At 44.2% G+C, this 21,465-nt stretch overlaps 1 protein-coding gene across 2 annotated transcripts in view; it reads left to right on the top strand.

The window, feature by feature from the left end:
• LOC139408955 (neurogenic locus notch homolog protein 1-like) overlaps nt 1-21,465 on the top strand; it is a 75,091-nt gene that overhangs the window by 6,158 nt on the left and 47,468 nt on the right. For both annotated transcript variants that reach the window (XM_071153486.1, XM_071153484.1), the window contains exons 3-4: nt 7,772-8,034; nt 20,360-20,698. In XM_071153486.1, the coding sequence (XP_071009587.1) occupies nt 7,772-8,034; nt 20,360-20,698 (602 nt within the window). The remainder of the gene's footprint in view (nt 1-7,771; nt 8,035-20,359; nt 20,699-21,465) is intronic.

Below are 21,465 nucleotides of genomic sequence, written 5' to 3'. Positions count from 1 at the left end.
ACTGTGGCCAGAATTCTTCCATTTGCCAAATCTTCCAACGGTGCCAAAGCAGCCATTGTGCATCAGTACACATTGTAATTGCATGCCTTTTTATACCCACCCATTTGATTGTCAACGCTACCCATTTGCGTAACACCTTCAGGTGTGGTAATTACCCTGATTGTAACTGACAATGACAGGACCATTATCACATTGACAGTTCTGCGCAACGAACATGTGATAACAATATATTAAACTCTGCACTTGTATCTTCCCACCTGAGGCATCGAAAACGGCATTGGTTTAAATGTAATTTGTCCTACTGTTCACCTTGTTATTTATGAGAATACATTTCATAACATGCAAGTATTGTTTAATAATTACAGATCCAATTAAATATGATTCCCGATTAAACTGTAAAACATATTTGAGGGGTTCTTTTGCAAGAACAGATATCTCCGTTTGTATTTATTATCCTAAATCATGTTTTTAGTGTTGTTTTTTGTGCACTCCAGGGAACTCTTCATATATAATATGTGAGAGGTAATATTTCTATTTATTTTACACAATGGTATCAATTTCAAGGCGTTTCTCGAGTTTCATCCTTCTGCCATCGTAGTCGGAGTTTCACATTTCTCCAGTTTAGGTGCGTACGTATGGGTCAAAGTGTCCGTGGCGTGCACCTATTGTGCCTATGCAGCGTATACCTTTTGTGCCTATGCAGCGTTTATGAATAAGGCCCCTGGGGGACTAGCAGGCTAGGAACCGCCCCAGACAACGACGGACCCTCCACCTCCAAATCGATCCCGCTCTAGAGTACAGGCTTCGGTGTAACGCTCATTCCTTCGACGATAACGCGAATCCGACCATCACCCCTGGTGAGACAAAACCGGGACTCGTCAGTGATGAACACTTTTTGCCAGTCCTGTCTGGTCCAGCGACGGTGGGTTTGTGCCCATAGGCGACATTGTTGCTGGTGATGTCTGGTGAGGACCTGCCTACAAGCCCTCAGTCCAGCCTCTCTGTCTATTGCGGACAGTCTGAGCACTGATTGTTGATTCCTGGTGTAACTTGGGCAGTTGTTGTTGCCATCCTGTACCTGTCCCGCAGGTGTGACGTTCGGATGTACCAATCCTGTGCAGGTGTTGTTACATGTGGTCTTCCACTGCGAGGACGACCAGCTGTCCATCCTGTCTCCATGTAGCGCTGTCTTAGGCGTACAGACATTGCAATTTATTGCCCCGGCCACATCTGCAGTCCTCATGCCTCCTTGCAGCATGCCTAAGGCACATTCATGCAGATGAGCAGGGACCCTGGGCATCTTTCTTTTGGTGTTTTTCAGAGTCAGTAGAAAGGCCTCTTTAGGGTCCTAAGTTTTCAGAACTGTGACTTTGATTGCCTACCTTCTGTAAGCTGTTAGTGTCTTAACAACAGTTCCACAGGTGCATGTTCATTCATTTATGGTTCATTGAACAAGCATGGGAAACAGTGTTTAAACCCTTTACAATGAAGATCTGTGAAGTTATTTGGATTTTTACGAGTTATCTTTGAAAGACAGGGTGCTGAAAAAGGGACGTTTATTTTTTTTATTATTATTTCTTAGTTTATTATGATGATATTTTTGTTAATTTTGTTCTTTGTCATAGGGTATTTCAACTGTTCATGCACGCACAAATTGAGGCAAGCTGAAGTCTATGCCCCTTCATTGGTCAACAGTAGGGATTCTTCAATGAAGTGTTTGTTGTCATTCAACTCGTTTTCATGCAAATATTTCACTTGAGAAATACTGCACCAAACATCTTTGTTATATATAAAACTGCACGACTAAGATCTTTGACTTTTTTTTAGGAATTGTATACTGGCTTCGGCGTCTCAAGATGGACAAGCAGTACTATTGCTGCCTTTTCTCATATTTTAAGCGAAGGTCTATTAATTAAGGGAGTATGCGAAACCCCCTCTAAGATTGTTCAGAGGAACGTGTTTATCCTCTGCGATGCTCCTCCACGATTCAAGGAATGCTGCCTGCAATGTATGCGAATGCTGCTCTTCATTTGTCCTCCTATAGGATTACTCCGTGCTCTCTGGCAAAGCTCAACTCCTAGTTGAGGCTTAAGGCCATATCAGGAGCCGTCCGGTGCGGCCCAGGGTCATGCGCCAAGAGTGTTGGCAGGTGTTGGGCTTTTATTGGCTTTTAAGTCTCAAGGGCCAGCACTCCTTTCATGACCCGAACCATTCCCAAGTGCTGAATTTCCATTGGAGATTTACCCCAAGTTTTACCCTGAGCTAGAGGTCTGGGCAGAACGGATTTCTTCATCCCGCCTGCACCCGCAGCTTTTCATACTTTTTGTCCGATGCCCACCCACTACCACAAGAACTGGTCCCAAACCCAATCGCAGTCACTAGTTAGCCATGGTCCCAGCAATTGTGTGCCCTATAGGCAATATCAAAATATGCACAAATAACCAAAGAAATAGGTTAAATTACCAGAGATTCTCACATGGCCCATTAATTTAGGTTATTGCTGTGGTAGGCTATAAAATAGCTCAAATAAATAAATGTTAATCAATATTAAAGAAAATTAAAAGGAACAACGCTCGCTCAAAATGGTAGCTTATTCTACGCCCCATCGTCAGTGATTGATCAACAGTACTACTCCCAGTAGCACATTTACTCAGTACTGGTGCCCGTTGTATATTGCCTCATTATTGTTACCATTTTTCCTTTTGTTTAACAAATGTTTCTTACTTACTTTTTAAAAACTCTGCATCGTTGGTTAAGGGCTCGTATGTAAGCATTACACCTGTTGTATTCGGCGCATGTTTTTTATTTTACCAGGTAACTTTACTGAACGCGTTCTCTTTTATTTACCTTTATTTAACTAGGCAAGAACAAATTCTTATTTACAATGATGGCCTCGGAACATTGGGTTAACTGCCTTGTTCAGGGGCAGAACGACAGAGTTTTACCTTGTTAGCTCAGGGATTCAAATTAGCAACCTTTCGGTTACTGGCCCAACGCTCTTACCACTAGGCTACCTGCCGCCCCATTTACAGCAACAACCGGGGGAATATAGGGGGAAGGAATGAGCCAATTGTAAGCTGGGGATGAATAGGTGACCACATGAGGGCCAGATTGGGAATTTAGCCAGGACATCAGGATTTACACCCCTACGATAAGTGCCATGGGATCTTTAGTGAACACAGAGAGTCAGGACACCTGTTTAACACCCTACACAGGGCAATGTTATGTCCCCAATCACTGCCCTGGGGTATTGGGCTATTTTTTTAGACCAGAGGAAGGGTGCCTCTTACTGGCCCTTTAACACCACTTCCAGCAGCATCTGGTCTCCCATCCAGGGACCAACCAGGACCAACTCTGCTTAGCTTTAGAAGCAAGCCAGCAGTGAGATGCAGGGTGGTATGCTGCTGGTAAATGTGACAAATAAAATGTTATTTGAAGACTAACATAATGCTGAAAGGGCGGAAAAATATGAGCAGAGGGTTAATTAAGTAAGAAAGGGGGTGGTGGTGTGGGGAGAGGTAAAGGACGGAGTTTACCTGAGCAGTGGCAACAAACAGCAGGAAGGTAAAAGCCACAAGTGTCACACTTCTTCATGCACGGACATGTACTTTTATTTATTTTATTTAACTACACCAGAATGTTTTTTTATCCGCGCTAGAGACTGCTATATCGGCTCGATAATAAAGGACTAGTAAAGGCCCAGTGCACTACGTTGTGTAAAGGGGGGGGGGGGGGGGGGGGTAAAGGTGGGAGTTGGGGGCTGTTTTTGTGTAGGAGGCTAAAGTCACTCTCAGTGGCAGATGGCAGATCAGGCCCCATAGGGGGAGGGGAGGAGAGGGGGCTGGCCCAAAGTCACAAATGTGTTTGGGGTCAGGGGTCAGGGAAGCATCTGCTCTGGCCCTGAGGGGACATTGCATTGCTGGGAGAGACCTGTTGCTGGGGTCTGTTGCTGAGGCCTGATGGTTTTACAGCGTGGGGGGGACTGACTTTAGGACAAAGAAGATCCATTACAGTGAGGGGATGGGGAACACGCATAGGCAGACACGCGCACACACAGACTCCACCTCTGTCTTTCTCTTTCTTTGTCTATTTCGCACAAACACAACTCTCTCCAAACATATAGTAGCAATTGTAGTGTGAACAAGCCCCTGACACAACCAAAAAAGTTATCCTGCATGACGTATTGAGTTTTTCTGTTTACTTATCATGTTACCTCATCCCCATATTATTATATTTTTTCTCCTTTGCACCCCAGTATCTCTGCTTGCACATCATCATCTGGACATCTATCACTCCAGTGTTAATGCTAAATTGTACTTATTTTGCCACTATGGTCTATTTATTGCCTTTACCTTCCTAATCTTACTACATTTGCACACACTGTATATAGGTTTTTTCTATTATGTTGTTGACTGTACATTTGTTTATCCCATGTGTAACTGTTTGTGTCGCACTGCTTTGCTTTATCTTGGCCAGGTCGCAGTTGTAAATGAGAACTTGTTCTCAACTGGCCTACCTGGTTAAATAAAGGTGAAAAAAAAAAGTGGAAACTGAAGTCTGCATGGGAGGCAAAGAAAGACACGGTTTTGCCAATTGCCTCTGGCTGGACCCCTGGGAAGGGTAGAGCGGTTGGCCTCACCTCCGGTCCTCATATCATAGTGAGTCAACCACAGTCTCCCGTGTGAGGTCTGAGACGAGCTCTGTAAAAATTACACATATAGGAGAGCTGTAAGAAGGTTCAGAGATAGTCATTGCTCTCAGCCCTGTTTTTTAATGTATATATGTAACCGCTATTTAACTAGGCAAGTCAGTTAAGAACAAATTCTTATTTATAATGACGGCCTACCGGGGAACAGTGGGTTAACTGCCTTGTTCAGAATGACAGCTGACCTTGTCAGCTCGGGTATTCAATTACTGGCACAACGCTCTAACCACTAGGCAACCTGCCGCCCCATATGAATTGACAAAGCCATCAATCATGTTACACCATCTATTCCTATGTGAAGACTCAATAGCGCATTGAATCCAAATGAAGTTGGTTAATTAAGATGGCGTCGCATGGAAACATAACATGCGCAGTTGGAGGTACTCCAGGGTGACGCTGCAGCCTAGCTCAGTGCTGCCCCCTCTCATTGAGTAACTCCAGTTGAAGGCATAATGGGGTACTGCAGGCTGCTATTAGCAACTAAATTATTCTTAATGTCTTCTGTGTGCGATTTTTAAAACAATCTGTTCAATGATATATCTGGTGTATTACAAGCAATTATTGGTCCCATGATTGTCTTTTTGTTTTTTACACGAAGATTCATCACGTAAGATTGCCATTTTTCCATTCACTATAATGGTGGATGCTGTTTTCTGCTAACAATGCCAACAGTACCGTCGGCCTTGAACTTCCGTGACTTAAATGAGAGGGGCAGTCGTTCTCCCCTGGTTGTGAGAGAGATCATGGGTCATCACTTTTATGGCAGTAAAGCTTATTTTGAATTTGAGAGGGAGAGAGAGGATTCACAAGTGAGAGTATTTCGAGAAAGTAAGCGGTGGTGTTGCATGGTGTACCTAAACTTCAGTACTTTTGATACTATAACACAATAAAATGCTCAGGTATTCGAATTTGTTACTTTCTGTTCTATAAAAAATTTGTCGCACATTTTGGAAATCACCTAAATGTATTGAACTTATTTGAAAATGTAATTAATTTTCCCAAGCTTATCATAAGGCATGAACAGATTGCATCAATGATTCCTATTCCCTGCTTCTTTCTGAAGCGGTAATGGCATGGGAATGCCCCTGACTGTGTGTCTACAACTTTGTGTAACCGTTAGCGATCCTAATGATAACCGTCTTAATGTAGTTGGATAGGCTAATCAAACAACAATGCTAGCTGCATGCATACTTGAATTAAAGGGTAAACCACACAAACAAACTGGGGAAAATCTGTCATTTTCATGTTTTTTTTATGTGGTATTGTTTTGGTATTGAGTATCATGATACTAAACCTATCAAAGTGAAAATTCTGTTAACATGACAATACTAGGTGAAAGGGTGACTCCGGTAAAGGTCTCAGGTTTTTTTGTAGCAACACGTACCTTTCGGTAACATGATACCCCCGCCGTTGCATGTGTTCCTAGACCCCCGAATAGCAACATTCAGAAGGGGGCGATAGCAGAAATGTCCTTTTTGTCTTCCCATTTGTGGTAAAAGCAAAGAAGAATCATGTTGAAAACATCACCACTGTTAGCTCATTTCAAAGAAAAACAATTGCATATTTGAGTAATAGCTACATGTAATGAAAGTTTAAGTTAGTTTTACATGACTTTTTTTGTGCCTGGCAGTTGGCTGCAGGCTACTCCTCTAGCAGCGTGCTAGCTAGCTGGCAAAAATGATTATACTTACCAGTGTAACCTACAACATTATCCCAGTTTTCATATAAGCTAAACATAGAATGTCATCATGTTTGGACACAGAGAAAAGCACATGGCTAGTAGCTGTTTTTACCATTTGAAAATAGCCTGGAATCGTGTAGTTATACTTTCAAACAAAATACCTTTTTGGGGTGAATTGTAATAATGTTGTTTGGCTTATTATTTGAGCAGTCCCAGAGATCATATTTGGTTATCAATACATATCCTATAAAGATCAGATCAAGGAACCAAGTGAGTTTGGTGGTAAAATACAGCTTAATTGCCTACACAACACTGCCCCCACGGTTGTGCAAGGAATTATATGTTGCTTTTGTGCATACTGCAAGTAGACCTCCTTTCATGACAAAATGCATCCACTATCTAGAGGACAGCATCCCCCTCTAGAGGACAGAGAGGAGGGAAGAGGGGGAGGAGGTGTGCCTAACAGCTGCCTTCATTAACATGCGCACCTGCTCCCTGTGGAGATTCTACGAGGCCAACAGATGCCCTCTGACATGCATAGACACACTTACACTCTCTCTATCTCTCTCCCTCTCACACACACACAGATTCTCTAGATCGCAGTCTAGATCTCTTAGTATAAACGTTAGATTATTACAGTGATACCTAGTCAGACTAGTTTTCCCCTGCCAACCACATCTGCTGCCATGGTTTGGATGGGGGTGAGGGTCTTTCTGGGAATAAAGAGGGTGTCTCATGATGTGGTGTGTGTGTGTGGGGGGTGGGGGGGGGGCGGTTGGACTAGGAGACTGTTGCTGTGTGTCTGTGGAGGGGCACAGAGGGGCTTAGTAGCCTTAATGTGGTGCTCCGTATCTGGGCAGCTGGGCAGTTCAGGGCCCCTTGATCTCTAGGGTCATGACGGGATGAGGGTGGACAGCCTGGGTTATAAAAGGTAGTTGGAAACGGGCACAGCGAGACTGTCCCCAAATCCTGTTTTTGGTGTCGTCTGTTGTCCCAGCAGAGTGTGTTTTCGAAGTTCTGAGGGACATTTAATCCAAGAAGACACTAGGAAAACAGCCCACCCTGGCCTGGCTCTCGCTCCATCCCTCCCTCCCTTGCAGGGCTCCGGTGGGCCTCTGCTAAGCAGGAAACCGATAGGGCCACTATCCACACCCATCCTCTTGCTTCCCTCCACTCCTGGCTCGTTAGTATCATGTGTTGATATAGCGTTTGGGGAGATACAATTCTATTGTACTGCATGAGAAACTGCAATGGAATTCCACCATATTCTATCCTCATTCTCTACATAAAATAAGTGGTTCCTCTGCTTTTATACCATTTGTGACCTTTTAGACTGCTGTCCACTTGATTCGACCACCTCTGTCACTGGTCTCCTTTCTCTCCAGGTGTACAAGTGACTATGTGGGTAGCCGCTGCCAGTACTCCAACCCCTGCAACCCCTCGCCATGCCGCAACGGCGGCGAGTGCCGCGCCGTATCCCATGGCAACACTTTTGAATTCCACTGCAAATGTCGACTGGGCTTCTCCGACCAGCTGTGCCTGACGCCTACCAACCATGCCTGCATGAGTTCGCCATGTCGCAATGGAGGGACTTGTGACCTGATCACGCTCTCCGACTACCGCTGCCGCTGCCCGCCCGGATGGTCAGGTAAGATATGAAGATGTATATTTTTAAGGTAATTTCTGATTTTAGTGAATAGATACTGGGAGATGGTGACAGTAGGGAAAGATAGAGACACTATATATACAAAAGTATATGGCTATTTCAGCCACCGCTGTTGCTGGTTGCTGGCGGGTGTATAACATCGTGCGAATTCGTGCAATCTCCACAGACAAACATTGGCAGTAGACTGGCCTTACTAAAGGGCTTAGTGGCTTTCAACGTGGCACCATAATAGAATGACACATTTCCAACATCAAATTTCTGCCCTGCTCGAGCTGCCCCAGTCAACTGTAAATGCTGTTATTGTGAAGTGGAAACGTCTAGCAGAAACAACGGCTCAGCCGCGAAGTGGTAGGCCACACAGCTCACAGAACGGGACTGCTGAGTGCTGAAGCGCGTAAAAATCGTCTGTCCTCGGTTGCAACACTCACTACCGAGTTCCAAACTGCCTCTGGAAGCAACGTCAGCACAAGAACTGTTCGTCGGGAAAGTCATAAAATGGGTTTCAATGGCCGAGCAGCCGCACACAAGCCTAAGATCCCCATGCGCAATGCCAAGCATCAGCTGGAGTGTTGTAAAGCTTGCCACCATTGGACTCTGGAGCAGTGGAAACACGTTCTCTGGAGTGATGAAACACGCTTCACCATCTGGCAGTCTGACGGACAAATGTGGCTGTGGCAGATTCCAGGAAAACGCTACCTTCCCGACTGCGTAATGCCAACTGTAAAGTTTGGTAGAGGAAGATTAATGGTCTGGGGCTCTTTTTCATGCTTCAGGCTAGGCCCCTTAGTTCCAGTGAAGGGAAATCTTAACGCCACAGCATACAATGACATTCTTGAAGATTCTGTGCTTCAACTTTTTTTTTTTTGTCAACAGTTTCGGGAAGGCCCCCCTCCTGTTACAGCATGACAATTCCCCCGTGCGCAAAGCGAGATCCATACAGAAATGGTTTGTCGAGATCAGTGTGGAAGAACTTGACTGGCCTGCATAGAGCCCTGACCCCAACCCGATCGAACACCTTTGGGATGAATTGGAACGCCGACTGCGAGCCAGACCTAATCGCCCAACATGAATGCCTGACCTCACTAATGCTCTTGTGGCTGAATGGAAGCAAGTCCCCGCAGCCATGTTCCAACATCTAGTGGAAAGCCTTCCCAGAAGAGTGAAGGCTGTTATAGCAGCAATGTTCCAACATCTATAGTTTTGGCAAGTCGGTTAGGACATCTACTTTGTGCATGACACAAGTAATTTTTCCAAAAATTGTTTACAGACAGATTATTTCACTGTATCACAATTCCAGTTGTTCAGAAGTTTACATACGCTAAGTTGACTGTGTTAAACAGCTTGGAAAATTCCAGAAAATGATGTCATGGCTTCAGAAGCTTCTGATAGGCTAATTGACATCATTAGAGTCAATCGGAGGTTTACCTGGGGATGTAGGCCTGCCTTCAAACTCAGTGCCTCTTTGCTTGACATCATGGGAAAATCAAAAGACATCAGCCAAGAACTTGTAGACCTTCACAAGTCTGGTTCATTCTTGGGAGCAATTTCCAAACGTCTGAAGGTACCATGTTCATCTGTACAAACAATGGTACGCAAGTATAAACACCATGGGACCACGCAGCCGTCATACCGCTCAGGAAGAAGACGCGTTCTGTCTCCTAGAGATGAACGTACTTTGGTGCGAAAAGTGCAAATCAATCCCAGAACAACAGCAAAGGACCTTGTGAAGATGCTGGAGGAAACCGGTACAAAAGTATCTATGTCCACAGTAAAAATTAGTCCTATATCGACATAACCTGAAAGGCTGCTCAGCAAGGAAGAAGTCACTGCTCCAAAATCGCCATTAAAAAAAGCCAGACTACGGTTTGCAACTGCACATGGGGACAAAGATCGTACTTGTTGGAGAAATGTCCCCTGGTCTGATGAAACAAAAATAGTAACAACTGTTTGGCCATCGTTCTGTTTGGAGGAAAAAGGGGGAGGCTTGCAAGCCGAAGAGCACCATCCCAACCGTGAAGCACGGGGGTTGCAGCATCATGTTGTGGAGGTGCTTTGCTGCAGGAGGGACTGGTGCACTTCACAAAATAGATGGCATCATGAGGAAGTAAAATGATGTGGATATATTGAAGCAACATCTCAAGACATCAGTAAAAGTTTGGTTGCAAATGGTCTTCCAAATGGACAATGACCCCAAGCATACTTCCAAAGTTGTGGCAAAATGGCTTTAGGACAACAAAGTCAAGGTATTGGAGTAGCCATCTCAAAGACCTGACCTCAACCCTATAGAAAATATGTGGGCAGAACTGAAAAGCCGTGTGCGAGCAAGGAGGCCTACAAACCTGACTCAGTTACACCAGCTCTGTCAGGAGGAATGGGCCAATATTCACCCAACTTATTGTGAGAAGCTTGTGGAAGGCTACCCGAAATGTTTGACCCAAGTTAAACAATTTAAAGGCATTGCTACCAAATACTAATTGAGTGTATGTCAACTTCTGACATTTCACATTCTTAAAATAGTGGTGATCTTAACTGACCTAAGACGGGGACTTTTTACTAGGATTAAATGTCAGGAATTGTGAAAAACTCAGTTTAAATGTATTTGGCTAAGGTGTATGTAAACCTCCGACTTCAACTGTATATATTTACAGGCCCATTTAATTTTGTTTGGCTTGCCATTCCAAATAAAATAAAATAAATTGCTCATATAATCAAAAAACAAGTCGCTAGGTGTGTAGGCAAGGCCATAAGCAAGTAGGTGAACTAGGATATGACTGAGGAATTCATCAGGGTAATTTTTCTATCACTAGACAAGTAGTTTCCTTTCCATGGTATCAAGATCTTATCTATTTAACTTTCTATTAAAATGTATTTTATTGAGATCATTTGTTTATTTTTGGCATTTGAACACAGAGTATTATTGGTAAACAACACGGTAATATACATTTTTTATATTTTAGTGATCCAATACGTAATAATAATATAGTATAGTACACTTATCATAAAAAAATATTTATAGATCCTCTAAGGCTGTGGACGGATCCAAATTGTGGATACATTCTTTTTTTTAAAGAATCATCAGCCTAAAATGACACCTTTTTTGTTTTTAAGCCCTGGATTTCTAGCTCCTTGATATTATTGTTGGATCTGATTTGAATAGCTGACATTTCGATTGTCAAACAAATAGATATGCCGATAGTGGACAACCTTGTTTTAATACTTTCTGAGAAGTAGCCATTATTTACTATTTTACACCTAGGTTACCATACATAACTTTAACCCATTGAAATATTCCAGGCATTTATATATAAATTCCAGTCGTACTTTGTCAAAAGCCTTTTCAAAGTCAGCTGTGGTTTCACAGATTTTTCATAGTGTTCTATTGTTTCCAGTACTTGTCTTATATTATCTCCAATCGTCCATGTATCGTCCATGTAAAAAACCTGTCTGATTAGGATGAATAATATCCGACAAAACCTTATTTATTCTATGTGCTATGCATTTTGCTAGAATTTTTGCATCACAACACTGAAGTGTAAGGGGCCTCCAATTTCTTTTACGGACTGGATCTTTATATTTAACACTTGGGCCCTGTTTCAGTAATAATGAAATCAGACTTTCTTGTTGACTCTCTGATAATCTACCATTTTTATAGGACTGGTTAAAACATGCTGATAGCGGTGCTCTGAGTACATCAAAGAAGGTTTGGTATACCTCAACTGCCTAGAAGACCAGCATCCCGGAGTCTGCTCTTCACTGTTGATGATGAGACTGGTGTTTTTGCGGGTACTATTTAATGAATCTGCCAGTTGAGGTCTGTTTCTCAAACTAAACACTCTGTTTATAGTCCAATAATATATTTAAAACCATCCATCTACCTTGTGGATCTGTTTGAACAATTTGCACAGTCGGATCAAAATTATTGTTCATTAATATCATCACCCCTTTTGAGTTTCTTTTCCCATGGGAGACGTATATTTCGCCACCCCCCACCCAGTCCCCTTTCCACACAATTTCATCTACATTTGTTGAATGAGTTTCCTGTAAACAAAATATATTCTATTCCTTCTCTTTTAGCTAGGTAATGATAATATTTTCTTATTTTCTGCTAAGCCATTACAATTATAAATGGCAATGCGTATTTCACCATTTACCATAATGAGATACAAGTTTAAATTATATTTATCATAATATATGTTTATAAACTTACCATTAAGAAGTACCATAATGATTGAGTGTCCATATAGCTGTACCATGATATTTGCACTGCTACTAGGTAAACCTTGAATTGTTGATCTATGGGTCTTTAGCTAAGTCCAGCTAACCTTTTGATATGCTGATCATCATTACTTTTATGTCAGTTATATTATTTGTCCTACCTCTCTTATTACGAGATGGAGTCCAGACAGGCTATTTTAGGAAACTTTAGATTAGGCCTATAGTGTAATTCACCATATCAAATGAATTGACAAGGAAAGTTTGAAGGGGGAGATGGAGAGACCGCTATAGTATTACTAGTGATGTCATGATTATCCCAGCATGTGCCTTATTCCAGAGGAAGATTTGCATTGGATTAGTTTTTCCCTAAATGCCTCATGTAATTCTTTAAATTCAGTTGAATATTTTATTTATTTATTTTATCTGTTCTTTTACCAGGTAAGTTGACTCATTTACAGCAACGACCTGGGGAATGGTTACAGTGGAGAGGATGGGGGGATGAATGAGCCAATTGTAAACTGGGGATTATTAGGTGACCGTGATGGTTTGAGGGCCAGATTGGGAATTTAGCCAGGACACTGGGGTTAAGACCCCTACTCTTGCAATAAGTGCCATGGGATCTTTAGTGACCTCAGAGAGTCAGGACACCCGTTTTAACGTCCTATCCGAAAGACGGCACACAGGGCAGTGTCCCCAATCACTGCCCTGGGGCATTGGGATATTTTTTTAGACCAGAGGAAAGAGTGCCTCCTACTGGCCCTCAACACCACTTCCAGCAGCATCTGGTCTCCCATCCAGAGACTGACCAGGACCAACCCTGCTTAGCTTCAGAAGCAAGCCAGCAGTGGTATGCAGGGTGGTATGCTGCTGGCTCTATGCCGGAAGCCTGATGGTTTTTATTCTATGCGTAAGGATATTTCAACATCATGTCTAAATGATAAAAGGCTACACTGATCCCTCATGCTTGGCTGCCTAGGTATAGGTGTCCCCATAGGGTTAGTATTTAAATTGAGGAAATGTGATCATAATCATTATTTTAGCAATCCACGTTAGACGTCCCTCCTAGTCAAAAGGCTCTCGATCCTGCTGATGTGAGCTGCTGGACAGTGCACTTGCATTTGATATGCATTTTTGGATAAGACGAGCTCAGTGAGGAATCGGGGATTCCCTGTTTTGCAATCTGTTGCCTACGTCAACAGCCACTGTCAGCCAGTTTCATTAAATAGACCTGGGCACTATGCTTTTTTTATTGCACATTTAATTAAACTGACGATTTGGAGATCTTCAACTTCAATTAATTGGCACAAAATGGGCATCAGACAAATGAAAAAAAATGTCTCTGGCTTTGCATAACACAGATGTTGGTCGCCTAAATTGTGGTAGGCTAGCATAGTCCAGCCTATTAATTAACTTCTAATTTACACATATCTGTCTTCACTATTCCCTTCTTGCGCAATTCATGCATCTCCACTGGCCTCCACTGGCCATCTATCTTCCATCCTCTCTCTCGCTCTCTTCCATCCTCTAGCTCTTGCTGGATCGAATCCCTGAGCTGAAAAGGTAAAAATGTGTCATTCTGCCCTTGAGCAAGGCAGTTAACCCACTGTTTCCCGGGCCCCGAAGACGTGGATGTCGATTAAGGCAGCACCCCGCACCTCTGATTCAGAGAAGAAACATTTCAGTTGAATGCATTCAATTGTTCAACTTACTAGGTATCCCCTTTCCCTTTCATTTCCCTCTTTATACCTCTCTCTTCCATCCTCTCTTCCATCCTCTCTCTATTCCCCTATCTCTTCTTCCTCTCTCTTCCATCCTATTAAATCAAATCAAATCAAATTTTATTTGTCACATACACATGGTTAGCAGATGTTAATGCGAGTGTAGCGAAATGCTTGTGCTTCTAGTTCCGACAATGCAGTAATAACCAACAAGTAATCTAACTAACAATTCCAAAACTACTGTCTTGTACACAGTGTGAGGGGATAAAGAATATGTACATAAGGATATATGAATGAGTGATGGTACAGAGCAGCATAGGCAGATACAGTAGATTGTATCGAGTACAGTATATACATATGAGATGAGTATGTAAACAAAGTGGCATAGTTAAAGTGGCTAGTGATACATGTATTACATAAGGATACAGTCGATGATATAGAGTACAGTATATACGTATGCCTATGAGATGAATAATGTAGGGTAAGTAACATTATATAAGGTAGCATTGTTTAAAGTGGCTAGTGATATATTTACATCATTTCCCATCAATCCCATTATTAAAGTGGCTGGAGTTGAGTCAGTGTCAGTGTGTTGGCAGCAGCCACTCAATGTTAGTGGTGGCTGTTTAACAGTCTGATAGCCTTGAGATAGAAGCTGTTTTTCAGTCTCTCGGTCCCAGCTTTGATGCACCTGTACTGACCTCGCCTTCTGGATGATAGCGGGGTGAACAGGCAGTGGCTCGGGTGGTTGATGTCCTTGATGATCTTTATGGCCTTCCTGTGACATCGGGTGGTGTAGGTGTCCTGGAGGGCAGGTAGTTTGCCCCCGGTGATGCGTTGTGCAGACCTCACTACCCTCTGGAGAGCCTTACGGTTGAGGGCGGAGCAGTTGCCGTACCAGGCGGTGATACAGCCCGCCAGGATGCTCTCGATTGTGCATCTGTAGAAGTTTGTGAGTGCTTTTGGTGACAAGCCGAATTTCTTCAGCCTCCTGAGGTTGAAGAGGCGCTGCTGCGCCTTCTTCACAATGCTGTCTGTGTGAGTGGACCAATTCAGTTTGTCTGTGATGTGTATGCCGAGGAACTTAAAACTTGCTACCCTCTCCACTACTGTTCCATCAATGTGGATAGGGGGTGTTCCCTCTGCTGTTTCCTGAAGTCCACAATCATCTCCTTAGTTTTGTTGACGTTGAGTGTGAGGTTATTTTCCTGACACCACACTCCGAGGGCCCTCACCTCCTCCCTGTAGGCCGTCTCGTCGTTGTTGGTAATCAAGCCTACCACTGTTGTGTCGTCCGCAAACTTGATGATTGAGTTGGAGGCGTGCGTGGCCACGCAGTCGTGGGTGAACAGGGAGTACAGGAGAGGGCTCAGAACGCACCCTTGTGGGGCCCCAGTGTTGAGGATCAGCGGGGAGGAGATGTTGTTGCCTACCCTCACCACCTGGGGGCGGCCCGTCAGGAAGTCCAGTACCCAGTTGCACAGGGCGGGGTCGAGACCCAGGGTCTCGAGCTTGATGACGAGCTTGGAGGGTACTATGGTGTTGAATGCCGAGCTGTAGTCAATGAACAGCATTCTCACATAGGTATTCCTCTTGTCCAGATGGGTTAGGGCAGTGTGCAGTGTGGTTGAGATTGCATCGTCTGTGGACCTATTTGGGCGGTAAGCAAATTGGAGTGGGTCTAGGGTGTCAGGTAGGGTGGAGGTGATATGGTCCTTGACTAGTCTCTCAAAGCACTTCATGATGACGGAAGTGAGTGCTACGGGGCGGTAGTCGTTTAGCTCAGTTACCTTAGCTTTCTTGGGAACAGGAACAATGGTGGCCCTCTTGAAGCATGTGGGAACAGCAGACTGGTATAGGGATTGATTGAATATGTCCGTAAACACACCGGCCAGCTGGTCTGCGCATGCTCTGAGGGCGCGGCTGGGGATGCCGTCTGGGCCTGCAGCCTTGCGAGGGTTAACACGTTTAAATGTCTTACTCACCTCGGCTGCAGTGAAGGAGAGACCGCAAGTTTTCGTTGCAGGCCGTGTCAGTGGCACTGTATTGTCCTCAAAGCGGGCAAAAAAGTTATTTAGTCTGCCTGGGAGCAGGACATCCTGGTCCGTGACTGGGCTGGATTTCTTCCTGTAGTCCGTGATTGACTGTAGACCCTGCCACATGCCTCTTGTGTCTGAGCCGTTGAATTGAGATTCTACTTTGTCTCTGTACTGACGCTTAGCTTGTTTGATAGCCTTGCGGAGGGAATAGCTGCACTGTTTGTATTCGGTCATGTTACCAGACACCTTGCCCTGATTAAAAGCAGTGGTTCGCGCTTTCAGTTTCACACGAATGCTGCCATCAATCCATGGTTTCTGGTTAGGGAATGTTTTAATCGTTGCTATGGGAACGACATCTTCAACGCACGTTCTAATGAACTCGCACACCGAATCAGTGTATTCGTCAATGTTGTTGTCTGACGCAATACGAAACATGTCCCAGTCCACGTGATGGAAGCAGTCTTGGAGTGTGGAGTCAGCTTGGTCGGACCAGCGTTGGACAGACCTCAGCGTGGGAGCCTCTTGTTTTAGTTTCTGTCTGTAGGCAGGGATCAACAAAATGGAGTCGTGGTCAGCTTTTCCGAAAGGGGGGCGGGGCAGGGCCTTATATGCGTCGCGGAAGTTAGAGTAACAATGATCCAAGGTCTTTCCACCCCTGGTTGCGCAATCGATATGCTGATAAAATTTGGGGAGTCTTGTTTTCAGATTAGCCTTGTTAAAATCCCCAGCTACAATGAATGCAGCCTCCGGATAAATGGTTTCCAGTTTGCAAAGAGTCAAATAAAGTTCATTCAGAGCCAACGATGTGTCTGCTTGGGGGGGGATATATACGGCTGTGATTATAATCGAAGAGAATTCTCTTGGTAGATAATGCGGTCTACATTTGATTGTGAGGAATTCTAAATCAGGTGAACAGAAGGATTTGAGTTCCTGTATGTTTCTTTCATCACACCATGTCACGTTAGTCATAAGGCATACGCCCCCGCCCCTCTTTTTACCAGAAAGATGTTTTTTCCTGTCTGCGCGATGCGTGGAGAAACCTGTTGGCTGCACCGCTTCGGATAGCGTCTCTCCAGTAAGCCACGTTTCCGTGAAGCAAAGAACGTTACAGTCTCTGATGTCCCTCTGGAATGCTACCCTTGCTCGGATTTCATCAACCTTGTTGTCAAGAGACTGGACATTGGCAAGAAGAATGCTAGGGAATGGTGCACGATGTGCCCGTCTCCGGAGTCTGACCAGAAGACCGCCTCGTTTCCCTCCTTTTTCGGAGTCGTTTTTTGGGTCGCTGCATAGGATCCACTCCGTTGTCCTGTTTGTAAGGCAGAGCACAGGATCCGCGTCGCGAAAAGCGTATTCTTGGTCGTACTGATGGTGAGTTGACGCTGATCTTATATTCAGTAGTTCTTCTCGACTGTATGTGATGAAACCTAAGATGACCTGGGGTACTAATGTAAGAAATAACACGTAAAAAAACAAAAAACTGCATAGTTTCCTAGGAACGCGAAGCGAGGCGGCCATCTCTGTCGGCGCCGGAAGTAAATTCTATAGCTATTGAACCAGTAGCCTAGCCCAATTCGTGAACCAGAAGTAGCAATATAGTTACTTATTTTGAGCAAATACATTTATTTGAGGAAAGAGGCACCTTGCTCTTGCTTGCTGGATATAAAATAGGCTACTGCTTTCACAATGAACTGGCAGGGAAGTTTCAATGGCAAGAGCTTCTCTGGTGTGATGTGATCACATTGGCTGGTGGTAAAAATGCAATGAACGGGTATCTTCTGTTCTCCACACGCCACACACACACATGTATTTTGTCAGCATGCCCAATGTTACAATGTTTCCAATCAAATGTATAAATTAAGTTTACGTTTTCCTCTCAATTGAATTTGCATAAATATTGTGATTGGATGATAGCTGTGAGGGTTATTGAATCAGGATCAAATCCTCTGATCTCCTCGAGCTCATTAATGATAGAATGTTCATATTTGAAGATTGCCAAAAGGCCAGTCTCTTTGGGAAATGATAGGAGTGGAATGTAGTAGCTGAACAGAGACTGCAACCAGGCTAATGGGATACCAAGAAAATAACGTTTATTTTTTTCATTAAATGTGTTCAAAAGCCAATCAACTATCCTGCACCATTCCCAGGGGGTTGTGGGAAGGTTGTATGCAAAATAACCATAGGACAACCATGCTATCACCAAGCTCTAACATCAAATCAAAATCAAATAGATTTATATAGCCCTTCGTACATCAGCTGATATCTCAGAGTGCTGTACAGAAACCCAGCCTAAAACCCCAAACAGCAAGCAATGCAGGTGTAGAAGCACGGTGGCTAGGAAAAACTCCCTAGAAAGGCCAAAACCTAGGAAGAAACCTAGAGAGGAACCAGGCTATGTGGGGTGGCCAGTCCTCTTCTAGGTGTGCCGGGTGGAGATTATAACAGAACATGGCCAAGATGTTCAAATGTTCATACATGACCAGCATGGTCGAATAATAATAAGGCAGAACAGTTGAAACTGGAGCAGCAGCATGGCCAGGTGGACTGGGGACAGCAAGGAGTCATCATGTCAGGTAGTCCTGGAGCATGGTCCTATGGCTCAGGTCAGTTGAAACTGGAGCAGCAGCACGGCCAGGTGGACAGGGGACAGCAAGGAGTCATCATGTCAGGTAGTCCTGGGGCATGGTCCTAGGGCTCAGGTCCTCCGAAAGAGAGAATTAGAGAAAGCACACTTAAATTCACACAGGACACCGAATAGGACAGGAGAAGTACTCCAGATATAACAAACTGACCCTAGCCCCCCGACACATAAACTACTGCAGCATAAATACTGGAGGCTGAGACAGGAGGGGTCAGGAGACACTGTGGCCCCATCCGAGGACACCCCCGGACAGGGCCAAACAGGAAGGATATAACCCCACCCACTTTGCCAAAGCACAGCCCCCACACCACTAGAGGGATATCTTCAACCACCAACTTACCATCCTGAGACAAGGCTGAGTATAGCCCACAAAGATCTCCGCCATGGCACAACCCAAGGGGGGGCTCCAACCCAGACAGGATGACCACATCAGTGAATCAACCCACTCAGGTGACGCACCCCTTCCAGGGACGGCATGAGAGAGCCCCAGTAAGCCAGTGACTCAGCCCCTGTAATAGGGTTAGAGGCAGAGAATCCCAGTGGAAAGAGGGGAACCGGCCAGGCAGAGACAGTAAGGGCGGTTCGTTGCTCCAGAGCCTTTCCGTTCACCTTCCCACTCCTGGGCCAGACTACACTCAATCATATGACCCACTGAAGAGATGAGTCTTCAGTAAAGACTTAAAGGTTGAGACCGAGTTTGCGTCTCTGACATGGGTAGGCAGACCGTTCCATAAAAATAGAGCTCTATAGGAGAAAGCCCTGCCTCCAGCTGTTTGCTTAGAAATTCTAGGGACAATTAGGAGGCAGGACCAAATCAGAGAGATAGGTAGGAGCAAGCCCATGTAATGCTTTGTAATTTAGCAGTAAAACCTTGAAATCAGCCCTTGCTTTGACAGGAAGCCAGTGTAGGGAGGCTAGCACTGGAGTAATATGATCAAATTCTTTGGTTCTAGTCAGGATTTTAGCATCCGTATTTAGCACTAACTGAAGTTTTTATTTAGTGCTTTATCCGGGTAGCCGGAAAGTAGAGCATTGCAGTAGTCTAACCTAGAAGTGACAAAAGCATGGATTAATTTTTCTGCATCATTTTTGGACAGAAAGTTTCTGATTTTTGCAATGTTACGTAGATGGAAAAAAGCTGTCCTTGAAATGGTCTTATATGTTCTTCAAAAGAGAGGTCAGGGTCCAGAGTAACGCCGACGTCCTTCACAGTTTTATTTGAGACGACTGTACAACCATTAAGATGAATTGTCAGATTCAACAGAAGATCTCTTTGTTTCTTGGGACCTAGAACAAGCATCTCTGTTTTGTCCGAATTTAAAAGTAGAAAGTTTGCAGCCATCCACTTCCTTATGTCTGAAACACATGCTTCTAGCAAGGGCAATTTTGGGGCTTCACCATGTTTCATTGAAATGTACAGCTGTGTGTCATCTGCATAGCAGTGAAAGTTAACATTATGTTTTCGAATGACATCCCCAAGAGGTAAAATATATAGTGAAAACAATAGTGGTCCTAAAACAGAACCTTGAGGAACACCGAAATTTACAGTTGGTTACATATGGTTTTCAGAACATTATGTGCTAGCTGGGTATGGCCTAAATGAAGTGACCAAATGAAATACTGTTCATGCAGGTATGTTTGATGTTATTTCATTGTTTGTTTTTCTTTGTTGTCATCCTATCCTCCTCCTCTAGGGAAGACATGCCAGATTGCCAACCCCTGTGCATCCAACCCCTGTGCCAACGGTGGACAATGCTCACCCTTCGAGTCCCACTACATCTGCGCATGCCTGCCCGCCTTTCATGGCCAGACCTGCAAGCTGGACGTCAATGAGTGTGCCCAGATGTCGTCACCCTGTCGCAACGGGGGCATGTGTGTGAATGAGGTGGGCTCCTACCACTGCCGCTGCCCCCAGGAGTACACGGGTGCCAACTGCGAGACCCCCTACATGCCATGCAACCCCTCTCCCTGCCACAGTGGGGGCACTTGCGTGCAGAAGGGGGACACCACCTATGACTGCAGCTGCCTGCCAGGTAACCCTTCACCCCTTTGCTCAAATCTATTAAAATTCTTAATCTGTGCCTGTTTGAGCCTGCCTGGCATTGACTTTTCAATAATTTGTGTTTACCAAAGAGGTACTGTCAGGAATTGATTAATAGAGAGCTGTTGTAGCTTGGATGTGATTGGTGGATATAGGGCATTGCTAGTCTCTGGTTTCTGCTGGCAGGATATTATTGCGCAGACTTTTCCCAGCTAACACATTTAGTTCCTTGGAAGTTGTGGGAACGTACGTTTTTGGTTTCTCATTGGTTCCGGGAACGAAACCAGGAGTTTCCTGACCTGTAAAACATAACTTTTTTAAATGTTCTGTAAACGGAAGGGAAAATGTTTCCTGTTCTGGGAACGTAAATGTATAGATTGCTGGGAGGTTCTGAAAACATGCCTTTAACCTCTTGGAACTCCCCATACCGGATCCGGTATCAGGAATACAGACTCAAGCTCATTACCATAACGCAACGTTAACTATTCATGAAAATCGCAAATGAAATGAAATAAATATGCCATCTCGCAAGCTTAGCCTTTTGTAAACAAAACTGTCATCTCAGATTTTCAAAATATGCTTCTCAACCATAGGAAAACAATAATTTGTGTAACAGTAGCTAGCAAACAAAGGATTTAGCGTTAGCATTAGCGTTAGCATCCAGCACGCAACATTTCAACAAAAACATAAAAGCCTTCAAATAAAATCATTTACCTTTGAAGAACTTCTGATGTTTTCAATGAGGATACTCTCAGTTGG

Source organism: Oncorhynchus clarkii, chromosome 5 (genome assembly GCF_045791955.1).
Source record: "Oncorhynchus clarkii lewisi isolate Uvic-CL-2024 chromosome 5, UVic_Ocla_1.0, whole genome shotgun sequence".
NCBI classification, from domain to species: Eukaryota; Metazoa; Chordata; class Actinopteri; order Salmoniformes; family Salmonidae; genus Oncorhynchus; species Oncorhynchus clarkii.
This window is presented reverse-complemented; position numbering and strand designations above follow the sequence as displayed.